At 44.2% G+C, this 18,823-nt stretch overlaps 1 protein-coding gene across 4 annotated transcripts in view; it reads left to right on the top strand.

Moving 5' to 3' along the window:
• Positions 1-1,257: 1,257 nt before the first annotated feature.
• Positions 1,258-18,823, top strand: part of LOC121575298 (cadherin EGF LAG seven-pass G-type receptor 2-like) — a 76,227-nt gene continuing 58,661 nt past the window's right edge. For all 4 annotated transcript variants that reach the window (XM_045222870.1, XM_045222869.1, XM_045222871.1 and 1 more), the window contains exon 1: positions 1,258-5,079. In XM_045222870.1, coding sequence (XP_045078805.1) covers positions 1,521-5,079 — 3,559 coding nt within the window. In that variant the 5' untranslated portion in view covers positions 1,258-1,520. The remainder of the gene's footprint in view (positions 5,080-18,823) is intronic.

Genomic DNA, 18,823 nt, shown 5'->3' with positions numbered 1-18,823 from the left:
AGGTTACTGTGCTGTGACAGTGATGGTCAGCTTCTTATTAGTGACACCAGGACTCTTTGGGCACAGCAGTTCAGCTCCACACACTGCATGGGTTATTTTCACTCGCATCAATAAATGTAGGCATACATTTCTCACTCCAGGTAATCTCCTCCGGAACTAGACCTGTGTATGCCTTCTAAATAGTGTACACTTGTGCAGTCTCCTCAGGTACCTTTGACCATATGTGGATTTAAGTGCACATTGTAAACTGAATCTATCATTTCACAGTGATAAGTGGTTGGATTAAGATTATTGTATCAAGAGTAACTGTTGAATGACTACGGCAGGATCACTGTAAAAGAGATCTGTGGGCTTCTCTTGAAAGCTGAGTTGCAGTCTAAACTCATTCCCAGTCTCAATTGCTACCGAAATAGCCGGCTGGTAGACGTGATTATTTGCCGTCTGATTGCTGTCTGCAGTAATGCAGATGTACCAGCAGGTGGCAGGAAAATAAAGTAAATGTAGCTCACTCAGCAATTAGAACGTGGGAACTAAAATATACTATTGTACACATTGATTCAGTTATCACAAAAAATATCAATTTGAGAAGATCAATATACGTCTAAAGAATGACCAGGAGTAGCTTAATTGCACAGCTGCTCAATACTTCCCTATTGCTTTGTAAGAGGCACATAACAGACATCTGGCATAATGCCTGTCCTTTTAATGAGGATGATGAAGACGCCGTTGGCATGACCACTCTCCCACATCAGATAACATATCTCCTGGCACTGGATGTCTGCAGCATCTGCTGGGCAGCAGCGTAACAATTCTGCTTTACTCCATTTAACCTCATATACAAGACAAACGCAATTTCGATACCTAAATAGGACCAGAGTGCTTTTCATATAGGCCTAATGTGTAGTGTAATTAGACTACCCTATGAGGTAAGATACCTTTTATATTAGACAGGTATGTATAGGCGTACGGAAACTGTAAACTTTCTGAGCCTGGGGGATGAGAACTGAAAGATCCTCACAAGTTTAAGCGTATTTTGGTGTTTAAATAGTGAGAGCATTTGTGAAGGCTTAAGGAAAACGTTTTTGCATTATGGGAACTCTTATCAATCCATGTACTGCTACTTTAACAGCAAAATGTGTCTTCCACAAGGGGGACTAGAGGCCTGTCATCTCTTTCTTTACAACTCAGTGTGGCCCCTGTGAGAACGCCCCCCCCCTCTCGTTCTCTTTCTTTCTAACACACTGAAACAGGTTTATGATAATGAGAAGCCTCAAGGCGCAGGGGTAGTTGGAGCCATTTTAATCATTCACGCGGATGGAGTGGTGGTGTCGGCTTGTTTGCATGGTGAGAAGCTTTGGCAAGCAAGGTGACTGCCGTTTCTCTCAATTCAATTGGATTAGCTACTGTATAGTAGTGAAAGCATGGATGCGGCAACAAAAGGGAACGACTAGACGGAAAGTTTAAGAAAAGCGGCAGTAATTAGCCTACGTTCAAAGCTGGTTGAACATTATCGAGGAGCAATGCCCGTCATTAAGTGGGATTTGTTGTTTATTATTTTCGGCTGGTTTGAACTCATTTCACTGTCGGATTGCTACAGTGTACACATCAGTGAGGATGCGGAGCAGGGGACGGTGATCGCAAGTGTTGAACAGAGCGGGGCATGCACTTTGGATCAGGTAATCGCTCCTAAATTCTCAAAGACCTTTATTGAAACTGATGCGTTTGCGCGCATTGTGTTCCTTTCGGGTAGTTTAAATTGTGCCTCGCTCAGCTCCAACCCTTTCACCTTGTACACTGTTGTGGACTGCATGAACAATGTCCCAGGGTCGAGGCACCTCCTCACAAGCCAGTATGATGTGTATGTTCACGGCAGGAACTGTTCTAGTAAACACAAAAGGAAATCTCAATGGGACTTGGAGATCATCAGTTTGTTTAAAGCCCATAATCATCAGATAGAATGCCACGAGTCTGGTACTGCGCTCCTCCGGGTATGGGATCTACTACCCGGCTCTCCGACCCACAGCAGTACGCACTGCAAGGTGATTAGGAGTTCGGAGTTCTACTTTTCGGAGGGCCAATTGGTTGTGTCCAATACACTGTGTTTGAAACACGACACACTTCTTGAGCTAGACTTACATTGTAACCAATACATAGGAGATAATAGGGAAGCTAAAGTGAACAGCATCTCAGTCCACTGGCGGGTGGGTCAAGGCTCCTTCAAACAGGGCCACTTGGGGAAGTTACTACAGCAGGCTGCCCAGTCTGAGTCAGGCATAGTGAGCAGGAGCAAGAGGGCTGTCAACAGTAGCCCCCAGTTTCAGCCTCCTATGTACCAGGTGGCTGTGGCAGAGAATAAGCCAGCTGGAACTCCTGTAGTTGTTTTGAAGGCAGTAGATGCTGATGAGGGGGAGGCAGGCAGGCTGGAGTACTTCATAGAGGCCCTGTTTGACAGCCGCTCCAACAACCTATTTGCTGTGGACCCAGTCAATGGTGCAGTCTCCACTGTGGAGGTCCTGGATAGAGAGCAGAAGGACACCCATGTATTCCGTGTGACCGCTGTTGACCACGGCACTCCCCGCCGTACGGCCATGGCCACCCTCACCATCACAGTGAGCGACACTAATGACCATGATCCCGTCTTTGAGCAACAGGACTACAAGGAGAGTGTTAGGGAGAACCTAGAGATTGGCTACGAGGTGCTGACCGTCAGGGCCACAGACGGAGACGCCCCGGTCAACGGTAACATCCTGTACCACGTCCTCAACAGCAACGGTTCGAACGATGTTTTTGAGATTGACTCCAGGTCGGGGGTGATCCGCACCAAGGGCCCAGTGGATAGAGAGACGGTGGAGGCCTACATGCTGTTGGTAGAGGCCAACGACCAGGGTCGTGACCCCGCCCCCCGCAGCGCCACGGCAACAGTTCACATTATTGTAGAGGACGACAATGATAATGGTCCCCAGTTCAGTGAAAAGCGATATGTGGTGCAGGTTCCGGAGGATATGGCACCCAACACAGAGATCCTGCAAGTGATTGCCACAGACCAGGACAAAGGGAGTAACGCCATGGTTCACTTCAGCATCATGAGTGGCAACACCAGGGGCCAGTTTTACATTGACGCCCAGACAGGCAAGATGGACCTGGTCAGTCAGTTGGACTACGAGGCTAACAAGGAATACACTATTCGCATCCGCGCTCAGGACGGGGGACGCCCGCCGCTCTCCAACATCAGTGGCCTGGTAACGGTGCAGGTGCTGGATGTCAATGATAACGCCCCCATTTTTGTCAGCACCCCCTTCCAGGCCACAGTGCTAGAGAACGTGCCGGTGGGTTATTCCATCATTCACATCCAGGCTGTTGACGCAGACTCCGGCGACAATTCCAGGCTGGAGTACCGCCTCATTGAAACCACACCCAACTTCCCATTCTCCATCAACAACAGCACTGGTTGGATAGTCGTAGCCGCTGATCTGGACAGGGAGAGCGTGGACTTCTACAACTTTGGGGTGGAGGCCCGTGATCATGGCCACCCAGTGATGTCCTCCTCAGCTAGCGTTAGCATGACCATCCTCGACGTCAACGACAACAACCCAGAGTTCACACAGAGGTCATACTACATGCGCCTCAATGAGGACGCCGTCGTGGGGACGAGCGTGGTGACGGTTTCTGCAGTGGACCAGGATATCAACAGTGTGGTGACGTATCAGATCTCCAGTGGGAACACCAGGAACAGGTTCTCCATCACCAGCCAGAGTGGAGGGGGCCTCATCACCCTGGCCCTGCCCCTTGACTACAAGCTGGAGCGCCAATACGTCCTGAGTGTCACCGCGTCTGACGGCACACTCTTCGACACTGCCAAGGTGTTCGTCAACGTCACCGACGCCAACACTCACCGACCCGTGTTTCAGAGCTCCCATTACACAGTCAACATCAATGAGGACAGACCTGTTGGCACAACCGTTGTGGTGATCAGTGCTACAGATGAGGACACTGGGGAGAATGCACGTATAACTTACTTCATGGATGACAGCATCCCCCAGTTCGACATTGACTCAGACACAGGTGCTGTCACCACCCAGATGGGGCTGGACTATGAAGATCAGGTGTCCTACACGTTAGCCATCACGGCCCGGGACAACGGCATCCCACAGAAGTCTGACACTACTTACCTGGAGATCCTGGTGAATGATGTGAATGACAACTCTCCTCGATTCCTCAGAGACCACTACCTAGGCTCTGTGATGGAGGACGTACCAGTGTTTACCAGCGTAGTCCAGGTCTCTGCCACTGACCGAGACTCTGGCCTCAATGGACGTGTCTTCTACACTTTCCAAGGGGGAGAGGATGGCGATGGTGACTTCATAATTGAGTCCACCTCTGGTATTGTGCGAACGCTGCGTCGCCTGGACCGAGAGAACATGCCATTCTACAACCTGCAGGCCTTTGCTGTGGATAAAGGTGTTCCTGCTCTCAAGACATCCGTGGACATCCAAGTGACCATCCTGGATGTGAACGACAACCCTCCTGTGTTTGAGAAGGATGAGTTTGACATATTTGTGGAGGAGAACAGCCCCATAGGCCTGGTAGTGGCCCACGTATTAGCCTCAGACCCAGACGAGGGGAGCAACGCCCAGATCATGTACCAGATAGTAGAGGGAAACATCCCAGAGGTGTTCCAGCTGGACATCTTCTCAGGAGAACTGACTGCTCTGACAGATCTCGACTACGAAACGCGGTTGGAGTATGTCATCGTGGTCCAGGCCACCTCCGCCCCACTGGTCAGCCGTGCCATTGTGCACATCAAGCTGGTCGACAAGAATGACAACGTACCAGTGCTGAAAAACTTCCAGATAATCTTCAATAATTATGTCACTGACAAGTCCAGTAGCTTCCCCACAGGGGTGATTGGGCGGATCCCTGCCCATGACCCAGACGCCTCAGACCAGCTCCAGTACAGCTTTGAGGCTGGTAATGAGCTGAACCTGGTCATCCTGAACCAGAGCACGGGGGAGATCCGGCTGAGCCAGGCACTAGACAACAACAGACCCCTGGAGGCCTCCATGAGGATATCTGTCTCAGGTAAGACTAACCCTGTCCTCAGTTGTTTTTAATACCTTTTCCAATACCTTTTCTGGTATGCTTAATGTTAGGCGCAGTGAAGGCATTTGTTCTTCCTCATTAAGTTATTTTGTTGTTCCTACTTGTCTTTCTCACTTGAACATTTTCAACATTACAATTTACAAAATGTACTTTTTATGACACAGATGGAGTTGAACACTTTGAATGCCATTGGCACTGTGTATGTATGACCTCCTCTGCTTCAGTGTTTCAATATTAAATCTTTGTTAATTCAATATTAATCATGAGTTAGAATTAACATTCAGTCATCTCTAGACTAGATTGTGCTTTTTTGCATCCAGGCAGGGAGATGCAATATCACAGGTCAGGAGATTTGTTTGGTTTACTGGTGAATTTTAATTAATCTTCTTGGAGTTTGTTTTTATGTTATAGTTTGGTCATCTTGTTAAAGAGCAGGCGGCCGTGCCCAGGCTTGATGTAGATCAATGTGTTGTCCTGAATTTAAATAGCAGTTTATCTGTGCATGTCTGCAGCCGGATGGCCTGCTCCTGTGGGAAATACACTCCAGTGGGTCTGGATCATTTTCCATAATTGCCCAACATAAAACCTTCATTTTCAGCTAGGACACAAGATCTAATTCAATTATGGACTGTTTTATAGTCTGTGTACTCACACTATGATGACATTTGATGTCAAACTGAGGATAAAACAATGATGAATTTTTCCCATATATTTTGTATCACATGCCAGATTGGCATGATATTTCCCTAGTTACTCAGTCATTCTTTGTAATATCAGACCGAGCACTGTGTTTACATTGTCTTCCCAGCATTTGAATGACCTTTTGTTAACAAATGTAGCATGAACCAAACATAGGCCTTATGGCTATATTTTATGCTAGGCCTATATGTCATGTTTCAAGCCATGATTGACAGTGCCATCTGTGAACAGACTTTTTAGACCTGGAAAGTAATTAACTTAGATGATTAATTTTAGATGCACTGCAACGATAAAGGTAAGGCATGGGTCTTGGGTAGCACCAAACAAATAGCTTTTACATTTGGAGAGTTATAGTAGCCAGCTCATGAAAACCAGTGAGCTGTGTTGTCTTCTCTAACCTCTTGTTTGTCTTTGAGTCTGCACTGGTAATTTCACCTGTCAGCGCTAATTACAGAGCATTTTATTTGCTACAAAAATGTGACTAAACTTGAATTGCTGTGGCAGAGTTGGGAGAGAGATTTGTGGCCCTTGGTTTCTGGGAGCCAGGCTGTAGAGCTGGTTCCTTTATGACCTTGGCTCTAATTAAAAGAGAGGAGTAACCACAGCAAACAGCACCTTTTTAAATGTGACACTGCTTTTCAGTCAGGGATCTGACATCAAAGCGTCCATTTAACTAGATAAAATAAGTTTAAGCAGATGGATTAAAACTTTCCTATTTTTATCTTTACTCTGATGGATGCAGAGGTATAGTCTAATGTGAGAGGGTCAGATATCATCATGGGATAATTGGTGAATATAAGTATAGCATTCCTATTTACTAGATCAATAGACAGTGCTGGGCTGGCTGAGTTGGTTCTGAGTGCCAGATACTACATGGTCAGCAGTGGGTAGCCTTTGTAATGTATTGGAGCACTGCTTTGTTTTTTGGTGGTTTTACTGCTTCTCCTCCCTGGAGCCTCTTTAAAGGAGGAGTCCCCGGTGACAGATGAGATAGCTGTCTCTCTTTCTGGGAGACAATGGTGAGCGGTCGATTCAGAGGCAGGCGCGAGGAGCTCATGCTAGGCCCTGGTTGGGGGCAACAGCTGTGACTCTACCAAGGACCAATTAGACGGCCGGCTTCTCGCCGCGTCCCGCACCTGCTGGGGTATGTGTGTCAATACCCCTCTGGGTGAAAGAGGAGGGAGAGCGGGGAAGAAGGAGGGAGAAAGAGGTGGTTAATAGAAAGAATAGGAAAGTCACTTTGGCGTAAGATGAATAGAACATGTGAAGATGCAGAGGTGATGAGAAAGGTAAATAAAGAAAGAGGGATTATGGTAGAGAGATAGAGAGGGAGGGAGAGACTTAAATGAACGGTACTGGTGCCTGCCTGTAGAATAGATGTTGTTGACCCCAATTCTGAGAACTCTTCCCTTGACGACTTCACATCCTCCCATTATCTTCCCTATATGCTCTCTGATTTATGAGGTGATGCCATATAATGGATGATTCCATTAGCCTCAACTAGTCTGTGATGAAATGCAACAGATCATATCACTTCAACCACACATTATACAGCTAAGGTGCATCACTTCAGGTAAATATTGTTACTGTATCTAGATGTACTGATGTTGAGGAACAACAAAAGGTTTGAGAAAGGTTGAATAATAGCTATACCCATCTATACTATACTGTTTCATCGGAGTGGTGCAGGGTTGAATAGCCTTTGATTGGCATGGTGGGTCCATATTGCACTCTTTGTAGCTGCTCAGATAGCAGCCCTGGCAATTATACGTTTAATTAATCCTTTGCTTAGCCAATTAGTGACCCAGTTTTCAGCCATGGTGCTGTCCGTGTGGGCCTTACCAATAAACACGGGTATGAGGGATACCCCGGCTAATGTGCTAGATTAAACGTTCCATATCGCTGGCCATGGGAGTTAAAATCTCTGGATGAATTGCTGCTGCCCAGATTACGGTTGTAAATACAGCTGATTACAGATTTGTGGGGTAGACGTTCCATATCGCTGGCCATGGGAGTTAAAATCTCTGGATTAATTGCTGCTGCCCAGATTATGGTTGTAAATACAGTTGATTACAGATTTGTGAGGATTGTTGGATCCTATTCTCCTTCCTGAATTGAGGAACAGAATTTACACCAGATCAGCCCAACCAGGAGTTATGAAGATGTTTCTGAACGTGCTGTACCAGGCTGTGGGATAAATAATTGATGTGGCAGAACCTGTGCTCTGTAGCGCCAGCGTTGTTATACTGCTGAGCTGATCTACTGCTGCTTCCTGCATGTGTGAGCTTGCATTAATGTATGTGTGCTTTTGATGCTGAGGGGATTTATCTTCCTTCATCTCATCCTCGCTACTGAGTTTGATGGAATACTCTCCCTCCATGTTCTTACCTGAAGATTGTTCTAGAATAAACACCATGGTATTTACCTTGGCATGTTTGTTCCTTTGATGAAATTCGTGAAACCAGAAGCCTCTGTTGTCAACATACTGCACATTCCCACTGTTATAGTCATCAGCACTGAGATTAAATGGTCAAGCCCTCCCCTCTGACTGAACATGGCAGCTTGATTTGCCTCAGAGTGCACGGCAGGTCATGCATTAGCTCACAGATGACATGCTAGTAGCAAGCATGCTATGTTGTCTACCTAGGTGGTCTCTGCCCCGGGAGGTACTGTCACTGGTTATATCATCAGTAGTCAGTAAACTGGGGATTTTCCATAGGGAAACTCCTCTCCTGTCTCCTCTCACCAACCCCTCTGAACCATCATCGCTGACCCCTGACCTTTGATTGTTCTCAGTGCCACCCTTGGTCAACAATGTCATCAACTACACATTTATCGGTTTCACTAGAATTAAGGAAATGTTCAAGGAATTGGATCTGAATTTGGGACTGAGATGTTGACAACAGAATCAATTTCTATAGTGCTTTGCATTGCTTTGTGATTATCTGTCACAAATCTTATTTCAAGACAATTACACACATGCAAATATTGTTTGAGACCTTGTAAACATGAAGTAACGTTACATTGGTTCTCTTTCAATTAAGCTAGACTTAAGAAGACTAACTGCATTTACAATGTTCAGCTTGTTTTGAATATTCAAATATCTGATTTGAATGTGAGACAGTTCCCAGGCAGTGAGTCCATATTCTGTGTGTTTGAATGGTGTTTTGTAAGGCGTCCATTTTCCCGCTGTCACCATTCACCACATAACATAACAGGACAAGAGTGGAATTTTAAGGAAGCCACTCGTCCATCACATCTAAATCCGTGCCAAGCCAGTCCCAGTCTATGTAATTACATTACAGTGTATTAAGACTGGGCTGTTGTCTGTGGATGGACTTCCTCTGTGGCTGATCGCTGCCAGGGGACATGGTCTGGCTGGCTCTAATATTAGCTGAGGTATGGATGAATGCACTAGTGTAGCAGTTTTCCTCTCGCCCTTCGGTTAGTGTTTGAAGCCAATGGGTTTTCCCCATGGCTACGCAGACATGGATGAATGGAGAGCAAGAAGTTGAGAACTTGTGCTTATACCCAGAAATACCCTTGGCCTTTACACTGTCGCGCAATATGGCATACAATTTCCATGATGTAGCACCTATCTGTTGGTGTGTGCATGTTTGTGCTGACTTGCTTGTAATGGCCCTTTATCTCTCTCCATACCTCTGTTGCCCCCCAAGAAGACATTAGTCACAGCCCTGCTTGGAATGTCTGTAGCACTTTGTCCACCACTTCTGCTCTTCACTCTAACATCACCTATCACCTTGATTCTTTCCCTCTTACATTCATCAGTCATCAATCCCTCCTCTTCTATCTCTGTGTCCATGATTCTCAGCAATCTCTCCACGGCCCCCTTCCCCATCCTTTCAAGCTCCTCCACCCTCTTTCTTTTCTCCCCATTTCTCCTTTGACTGTTGTTCCCTCTCTCCCCTGTGAAAGGAAGAATGCCTAAGATAAATGCTTTGTTAAGCACCGAGTTGTCATGGTGACCCCAGCAATGCCTGAGAAATTCCTAGTGGGTGGGGACAAGGGGGGGAAGGTCCCTTTGTGGAGGGAAGATGGGGGGAGGGGCAGCACATAAGTTCTAAAGTGCAACAGGGCTACTTTTGAGCGAACTGTTGCTGTCTCCCGCTCCCCAGTGAAGGATAGACCCCAATGAGTCTTGCTTTGGACACAGGGGTCTGTGAGGCCAGCCACAGTGACCTGTCCTACTGCTCGACTGTTCTCTTTCACCGTTTGACCTTTTTTGAATGGGACAAACTATTTTGATACATACAATCTATTCTGCCTATGTGTGGTTACAATTTTTTTGACTGACAAGTAACGTGTATACATTGTTGGTAATTTTATGTTGGCAAAAACAATGGATTGCTTTAAGTTTAGAAAAGGTGACCTAAACTTTAATCACTAAACCTTCAAGGCACTATTTGCCTTGGGTTGTCTCCTTGACCGATACCACTTTGTTCTTTTTTTTTTGACGGTGAGAGTACAGGAGCTAACATTTAATGGATGTCAACAGCTCAGAGCTTTGTAACCTCTCTGTGAAACCCTTACCAGAGTAAAGTACAGGGTGGCCAGGTGTTGTCTAAACCTTTTGTTTTGTGACACAGATGTGTCGAGAGTGTATCTGATTTCCTTCTGTTGGCTGCTTTCTCTATGAGAGCGACTCCTTTGCACTCCCTTTTTCTCTCTCTCTCTCTCCTCTTTGTTGTTCTTACGGTCGGGATAAGCGGGGATGACATCATCCCAGTGTTTTGGATTAGGGTTGGTGCATGGCTGGGCTTGGGTAGGGTCAGGCATGTTGGCGTTATCACATATTGCAGGGTCGTCCTGTATTGTCCCCCACTATCACTGCAGACAATGGGGTGGGGAATTTAGCTCTGTCTGGGTTTGTCCCCCTTGTTTGTTCTGGTCCTGTAGTCTTCATGGGGGTCTGACCATGTCTGCTAGCACCGCCATCAGAGTTTCTAAATCCAGAGGCGCAACATCGCAAGACTTCAGAGAAACGCTTGCGACGCAGACCAGGCCGGGGTTTGAGAAGTGAAAAATTATTCCTTAGTTGTTCATTTTCTCAATCTAAAGACAACCTTGATTTGAGCCAATGTCTTTAGTTGAACATGTTATTACTCCAACCTTGTGAAAGTGACAAACTGACACGTTTTCATTTGTCAAAAACAACTTTATATCGAAGGAGTGCCTTTGATTTGACGGCCTGCACATGCGCAGTTCGGTGCGAGACATTCGAGCCGATGACGTGTTTCTATGCATGAGTTTAGCTAGCCAACGTCGCCATGACATCGCCTACAAGTGTGATCTGGGATTTCTATTGGAGAAGCAGTTTCTGCCTATCTTCATACTGTACTGTCTTTGCTGCCATGTTGTTAAGGTATGAGTTGGTTACTTTGAGATTAATATATGTTCTGGTGACAATATTACAGTTATTTCTGAAACACTTTGTATTCCATAGATTAGATTTTATTTATTTATTCAAGGTTCAGCCATCCTCTGCATTGCCACATTTCTGAGCTGGGGTACTCTTTTTGTTATGTATACAATAAAAAAAACTTTACTACTACTTCTCCTTTCCTCCTCCTCCGTCATTTGAAACTGTAATTTAAGTCCGGTGGAATAGAAAAATCTGTCACGTGAACATGTTGTGTGGCTCTAGTACTGCTGTGAGCAACAGATATGTTTATTTAACAGATCGCTGACTTGCAAGCTACATTGCACTCATTTACCATCAAACCATCGAGAAATTACACAGTGACCTGGTTTCATGGGCTCCTACCGAAGAGGGTAGAATGTCAGCATTGGGCCTTCAGACTTTGGTAGTAGACATGAAGAAATGTTTCCTAGTTAGTTCCTAGTGTGTGAGGTGCTGAAACTCATATGGTTATTAGCACCAACTAGGGTGGCATGGTGATAATCTGAGGCCTTCCAGCTAACTAGCCAGGTGGTTTCTTTTGGAGCCATGGTTAGTTGCATTGTTAGAAGATGGCATCAATCTTACTCTTTCAGCTGTTCAAATGAAACTAGGCAGATTGTTGTCCTTAAGTTGGATGCTTATCAGCCATGCCAAAAAGGACTGGGCAGAATTTGATTATTTTAGATGTTTTGTTTCAACCACTTGCACGGCATTCAGGAATAAATTGTTTTTTAACAAGGTCACCTCCATTATTTATTTTCAAATTGAGGTTTTCCAAGGGTATTAGTGGTGTTTTTAGAATATAAATAGTTGCAGGTTCACATTTTCTAAAGTCTTAAGGCATGTCTTAGAAAGCATTAGTAGACTACCCTGCAGACTATCCTGCAATGGGTCATTGGTCATTGTTTTAGAGTCTCTACTATTTGAGAAATCTCTATAATATTGGATGTTGCCTATGTTTTTCAACTTAAACAGTCTTCTGTTTGAGTTATGTGACATTGATGATGATCATCATCATCACGCCTACATCCACTCAGTCAGTACCACATCACATCCATATCGAATGAGTATCAGTATGCTTGAATACCAGCTTTATGCTTGGCCACGTCTCTCCATGCTGTCTCTTTACTATAGTGCTGACAGCGGTTTTCCTTTTAATATGCAAATGTTTTGATTTGAACTGCACTGATCCTCTTCTTTGGCGCTAAGCCCTCTCATAATAAGGACAAATCTGTGGAATGCTAGAGAATGTAGTTCTTTTGGTTTTAATACAGAGGACAGTTGTCCACTGTGTCAGGCTGTAGTGCTTGGTGTCCTAGCGCCATATCGGCCAGGTCAACCAGATCTCCACCTGCGCTGTGAGAGGGAGACCCTGAATTATGTGGCTGCTCCAAAAATCTTCTGGATTAAAATGCCTCAGTGGTTTGACATTGTGCTCCAGAGGCTCTTTCTAATTCCAGACGTTGAAGGAAATGTGAGGCTAGGTTGTGATGCTGTTGTTCTTTTTGCATTTTCTCATGACATAGTGTTTGGTTTGCTCTATAGGAGGAGAAAATTGATATCCAGTAATCACTCAGTAATTACACTTGATTGTTTTGATTGCAGGTTTGGATCAGATTTATGCATATTTACAATGCCTTCAGAAAGTATTTTCCACATTTTGTTGTGTTACAGCCTGAATTTAAAATGATTTAAATAATAATGTCAAAGTGGAATTATGTTTTTAGAAAGTTGTACAAATTCATTAAAAGCTGAAATGTCTTGAGTCAATAAGTATTCAACCCCTTTGTTATGGCAAGCCTAAATAAGTTCAGGAGTAAAAATTTGCTTAACAAGTTGCATTGACTCACTGCAATAATAGTGTTTAACATTATTTTTTTGAATGACTACCTCATCTCTGTACCCCACACATACAATTACCTGTAAGGTCCCTCAGTGGAACAGAGAATTTCAAACACAGATTCAACTACAAAACCAGGGAGGTTTTCCAATGCCTCGCAAAGAAGGGCACCTATTGGTAGATGGGTAAAAAAAAAAAGTTGACATTGAATATCCCTTTGAGCATGGTGAAGTTATTAATGAAACTTTGAATGGTGTATCAATACAACCAGTCACTACGAAGATACAGGCGTCCTACCTAACTCAGTTTCCGGAGAGGAAGAAAACCGCTCAGGGATTTCACCATGAGGCCAATGGTGACTTTAAAACAGTTACAGAGTTCAATGGCTGTGATAGGAGAAAACTGAGGATGGATCAACAACATTGTAGTTACTCCACAACACTAACCTAAATGACAGAGTGAAAAGAAGGAAGCCTGTACAGAATTTTTGTAAAATTCCAAAACATGCATACTGTTTGCCATAAGGCACTAAAGTAAAACTGCAAAAAAAGTGGCAAAGAAATTAACTTTATGTCCTGAATAAAAAGCGTTATGTTTGGGGCAAATCCAACACAACACATCACTGAGTACCACTCTTCATATTTTCAAGCATGGTGGTGACTGCATCATGTTATGGGTATGCTTGACATCAGCAACGACTAGGGAGTTTTTTAGGATAAAAAGAAGCACAATAGAGCTAAGCACAGGCAAAATCCTAGAGGAAAACCTGGTTCAGTCTGCTTTCCAACAGACACTGGGAGACAAATTCACCTTTCAGCAGGACAATGACCTAAAACACAAGTCTCTTACCAAGACAACATTGAATGTTCTTGAGTGGCCTAGTTACAGTTTTGACTAAAATCGGCTTGAAAATCTATGGCAAGACTTGAAAATGGCTGTCTAGCAATGATCAACAACCAACTTGACAGAGCTTGAAGAATAATGTGCAAATATTGTACAATCCAGGTGCGCAAAGCTCTTAGAGACGTACCCAGAAAGACTCACAGCTTTAATTGCTGCCAAAGGTGATTGTAAAGTGTTGACTCAGCGTTGTGAATACTTATGTAAATAATTTTTTCTGTATTTCATTATCAATACATTTGCAAAAATGTCAACACATTTTTTTTACTTTGTCATTATGGGGTTGTGTGTGTGTGTAGATGGGTGAGAGAAAAAGTAAATACATTCAGCCATTTTGAATTCAGGCTGTAACACAAAATGTGGAATTAGTCAAGGGGTATGAATACTTTCTGAAGGCACTGTATAACCCTTAATTTCACACCATCCTTATGTACACATACGTGCACGCAGACACAAAGACCAAAGACGACTAATCCATTTGGCCGCATTCATCATAGTCATTTTATGATGCTGTCAAACAAATGAATTAATTTTGTGCAATTTAATTGGCTTTACATCATTCCGAGATGAATTACATCAAATCTGTTGCGTAGGAGTTAGAACATGCTCTCTCCATAGTCACCCCTCCTCAGTCTCACAGAGGGGCAACGTGGGCTCGCTGTGTGATATATGAAGTGCTCATGTTAATCATACAGCAGCTGTCTCCCAACAATGGGACCAAGCCATTAACCCCTTCACTCTGCTGGAGGCCAAGGGCACATTGTCCAAAACCAATCACCAATCTGCCCTCCTTACAGGATAATGTATGCTTTAGTTAGGGATCCAAGCCACAGTTAAGTTTGTGTAGTTTTTAAACAATTTGTATACTCTCCCATCACTCCAGGGCCCATATGGTTTGACTGTTTGGTCTCTGAGTCAGATGTCTACATTCAGAGGTGGCAGTTAACTGCCTCTGCTTCCGTTCTTGGTTTATTGTGCACTTGGTGTTGGATAATGGACAATATTGTGGGAGCTTAGAGAATTAAATCAGCTTTCATGCTGTGTTGTCTGAGCTTCAGTCAGTCCATTACAGGGTTGTCAGACAGACTCTTATTGGATGTGTGGTGAGGGTGAGGTCTTGAGGAGGATTGTGGGATTGCGGACAGTAAAGATGGTGATGTGAAGCGTTGTTGGGGAGGGGGTCTGGTCGCCTGCCTGGTGGGGGGCGTTAGGGGGACTGTATCCAGAAGAGGAGTGTCACTTTGGCCGTTGCTGGTCCTGCGGGGGTCCATGCAGTGGGGGATGGGAGAGGAGTGGCTGGCGCAAAGCATCAAGGACCCCCCCTTCCCGCTCCCTCGCTCCATCCCTCCCCAAGTCGTAACCCCCACCCACAACTAACTAACCATCATGTAGGCTGGCAGGCAGCGACTGCAGCCTGTTTCATGTTTCAGCCCTGGTTAATTCAACACATTCCCCAATTATGTTTTAATACGTTCTCAAGAGCCGCTTTTTCCTTTTGATCGTCGGGATTTCAAATTTCAGCTTTTTAATTAAAAGAACATCACTAAGTGAACATGCTCGGCTGATTTAATGAGCAACCAAGCCCACTGATTAGCATGATCTAACAAATGGCTCTCTTGCTGGTTTTATTACTACCACAGTCAGAGATTTAAACCTCCCAACTCCTACCCTGCTACAATGCCCCGTCTACAATAGCAGCATGTGGTAAACTCCTGCTCGGCTGCTCCCCCCTCAAATCTTTAACCCAGGTGAACCCCACTAATGTCTCAGAGGACTGACTTCCCCACTCCTTTGATGGAGTTCTGATTGGACCGTGATCCCTGCTTGCTGATTGGCTTGTAGCGGTGGATTAGGCCTGCTTTCCTGCTGAGAGCTCTCTGGTCCTGTATGTCAGTGTTCTGTTCAGGTGGAAGAGAACTCAATTTAGTTCCCATGAAACCCTAGGCAACCTAGGCCTCAAAATACTCTCATTAAGACTTGTTAACTTCCCGAATTGTGGATTTCACCTTGCAAACATCAATTCCTGAAACTCCAGCAAGCCTTTTTAGAAACCAATCTTTAGTTTGTCAAAGAATGTTCCAGTCTATGCCTTTAACAATTTCATGTCCATGGCACCAACATCTCTGAGTGGATAATCCAAAGGTAGCCTACTTCATAGACTCAACTTTATGGACTATGGCATACCTCTTATCAAAGGCATCACTTTGATGTGGCTGTGCACTGACACATCTTTTTGTAAAAGTAGGTCTCTATTTTGATGGAGCCTGACTGTAATGAATGACCACTGGAAGAAGGGCCTTATAATTCTGTCAAGGTTCTGGCAGAACGAAGCTGTTCCATGACTACCACAATCCCAAGCCTGAAGAAGCTTTAATAACTGTAATAAATTATCCAGGGTCATCCAAGGGCAGTGGAGTCCCTCTATAATGAATGTATTTAATTACCACAGTGGTCCTAGGTCACCCACGTCTAGGGCTGTGACTGTCATGGAATTTGACGGTTATTGGACAGCCGAATGACTGCGGTCACCGTATTAAAAGTTTGAATAGCAAAAATATAATATATTATTTTTAACTCTCCTCCGCTTCTGACTGCATGTGCTGCCATAGAAGTAGAATGAATAGAACGGGCGTCCCCATTCAAGTCAATGATGGCATAATGGGTAGACTGGCGGCCACTGCGAGGAGCAAAGCAGGAAGTAAAAGCAGGAAGTGTATCCGTCAATGTAAAACGGGTGGGTCTAATCCTGAATGCTGATTGGTTAAAAGCGCATTCCAGCCAGTGTCTATTCCACAAGTTACCTCAGGCTAAATCTATGATGTTAAAATGCCTATTTACTCTGTTCCATCTGACTGCACAATCCACTGTCTCATCAGCCCAGCCAGGCAAATTATAAACTTGATCTCCACTATAAAAATAATCTAGACATTATCTCACATTTCTTTTAGACTAACATTTTGTTTTCAACAGCGGAGATTTGTATACACCTTGCTGATTGTCTTTCCGACATTTGCAACATTGTTTCAATTTTCAAATTCGATCTCCAGCTGTCCCATAGTAATGAACGTGTAGGAGTCGGGACGAGACAGACAGACAGGCAGGCAGTGTTTCTCAGCCAGTCGAAAACATGAATCAGCTGGCATCATTTTTATGGATATATACAAAGAAATGTAAATTGAAAAAAGGTAAAGCGAAACAAGGTGCAGCTAGTTTGCAGTCTTTACAGCGTCAGTGTTTGAAGTGATTGTGTTATCTGTGTTGTACACGAAATCGTGCCTCATTAGCTCATTGTTATGGATGTATCCAAATAAATGTCACTAGAAAACAGCTTAAACAATTGCAAATGCAGCTACTGTTGTTATTCTTTTTTACGTTTGACGTGACTGTAAATTAGCCGTAGTTGGCTTGCAAGCAAGGGATAAGAACGTTGCCAGCCAGTATGGCAATGGAACACTTAGAACGAACGAATGGGTCGCGTCCATAGATACAGAACAAAAAGACTGAACGACTGGGTCGCGTCTCTGGCAACCGAACCAATATAACGAACGACCAGCCGGCTTGGGTAGCAACCTTAGATTTGTGTCGGAAGGATGAAGGATGAAATGGTATGAATAAATTAATCAAAATAACTTTTTTAATGAAAATATGTAAATCATTATTTGAATATGTTGGTAACCCGAAGTATAAAAGTGATAATGCCCGATAAGCCGGTGTTTGGAGGATATATTGGCACGGTTTACCCGCCCTCGACTTCGTCTCTGGCCTAACAACACCCGTGCCAATATATCCTCCAAACACCGGCTTATCGGGCATTATCACTTAAATATGTGCTGTGATTTGGTGATTCAACTCAACTGACATTACAAAAAAATACATTCCATTGCATGAGCCAAATCAGTTGACTTCATTTTAATTAAAATGTTATGTTACCATGGAAATGATTGCATCACAGTACCATGCAGCCATTGCGAGTGTACCCATGAGTTTACCAGTCAAATTGCCACACGAATGCCCGGCTGTCCCGTCTTCAGTAGCTGTTCGTTCCAAAAAAAACTATTTTTATTTTTATCCATAAATGTCAGTTACAGTTATACGTTAATTGTGCCAGCCCAACCCACTTCAGATTAATTAGATTAAAGCGTCAGAAATTAGAGTTACACAAATCGCCTCTGAAATGACGATATGTGCAAGAGTTTATACGGCGCGCCCCTTATTCAAACTGTACAAAAACAAGTTCCAACAGTGAATTTTGATGTTCCTACCTTGATATAAACTAGCAGCCATAACAGAAATGCAATAGTTTCAGCTTGGCGATTTTAGAGGGTGTGAAGATATCTGTAGCCTTTTTTCTCTCAGAGCAGATGATTAATTTATGACCTTGCTCTCTATTGAACTTGGAAATGGGACCGTGGCTTTGATGTAGTCAGTCGGCAGAGCACGGAGCACGTGTTACACATACTCTGTCTGCTGGTGTTGAAATAACCAAGATTCTGGGCTGTGGCTCTGCTCAACCTCATTACCCACTAACCCCGAGGTACCTTCTGCTCTGCCGTGGCACACGTCTCTACTGGAACACACATCTGCTGCTTGACACAGCCTCAATCTGCCCTAGATCAGCACGTGATGTAATGCCTGGCTTACACTCACACATTCCTGCTGTATGTAATGACAGCAGTGTGATGTATAACTGCTTTGAGACCAGGTTAAAAGGTGCTATTAATATGCGATTTATAGCAATGATGATGATTCATTGTACTGATGTGGTAGTCTTTTATGCTAAGTGTATGACCTCTACAGTAGCTAGAGGCTAACAACAGTTGCTGTCTAATCTACACCTTTGGACTGTATGTATACATTTATCC

This window comes from Coregonus clupeaformis, chromosome 10 (genome assembly GCF_020615455.1).
Source record: "Coregonus clupeaformis isolate EN_2021a chromosome 10, ASM2061545v1, whole genome shotgun sequence".
Lineage (NCBI taxonomy): Eukaryota > Metazoa > Chordata > Actinopteri > Salmoniformes > Salmonidae > Coregonus > Coregonus clupeaformis.
Note: the sequence above shows the minus strand (reverse complement) of the source record. Positions and strands in the feature narration are given on the sequence as shown.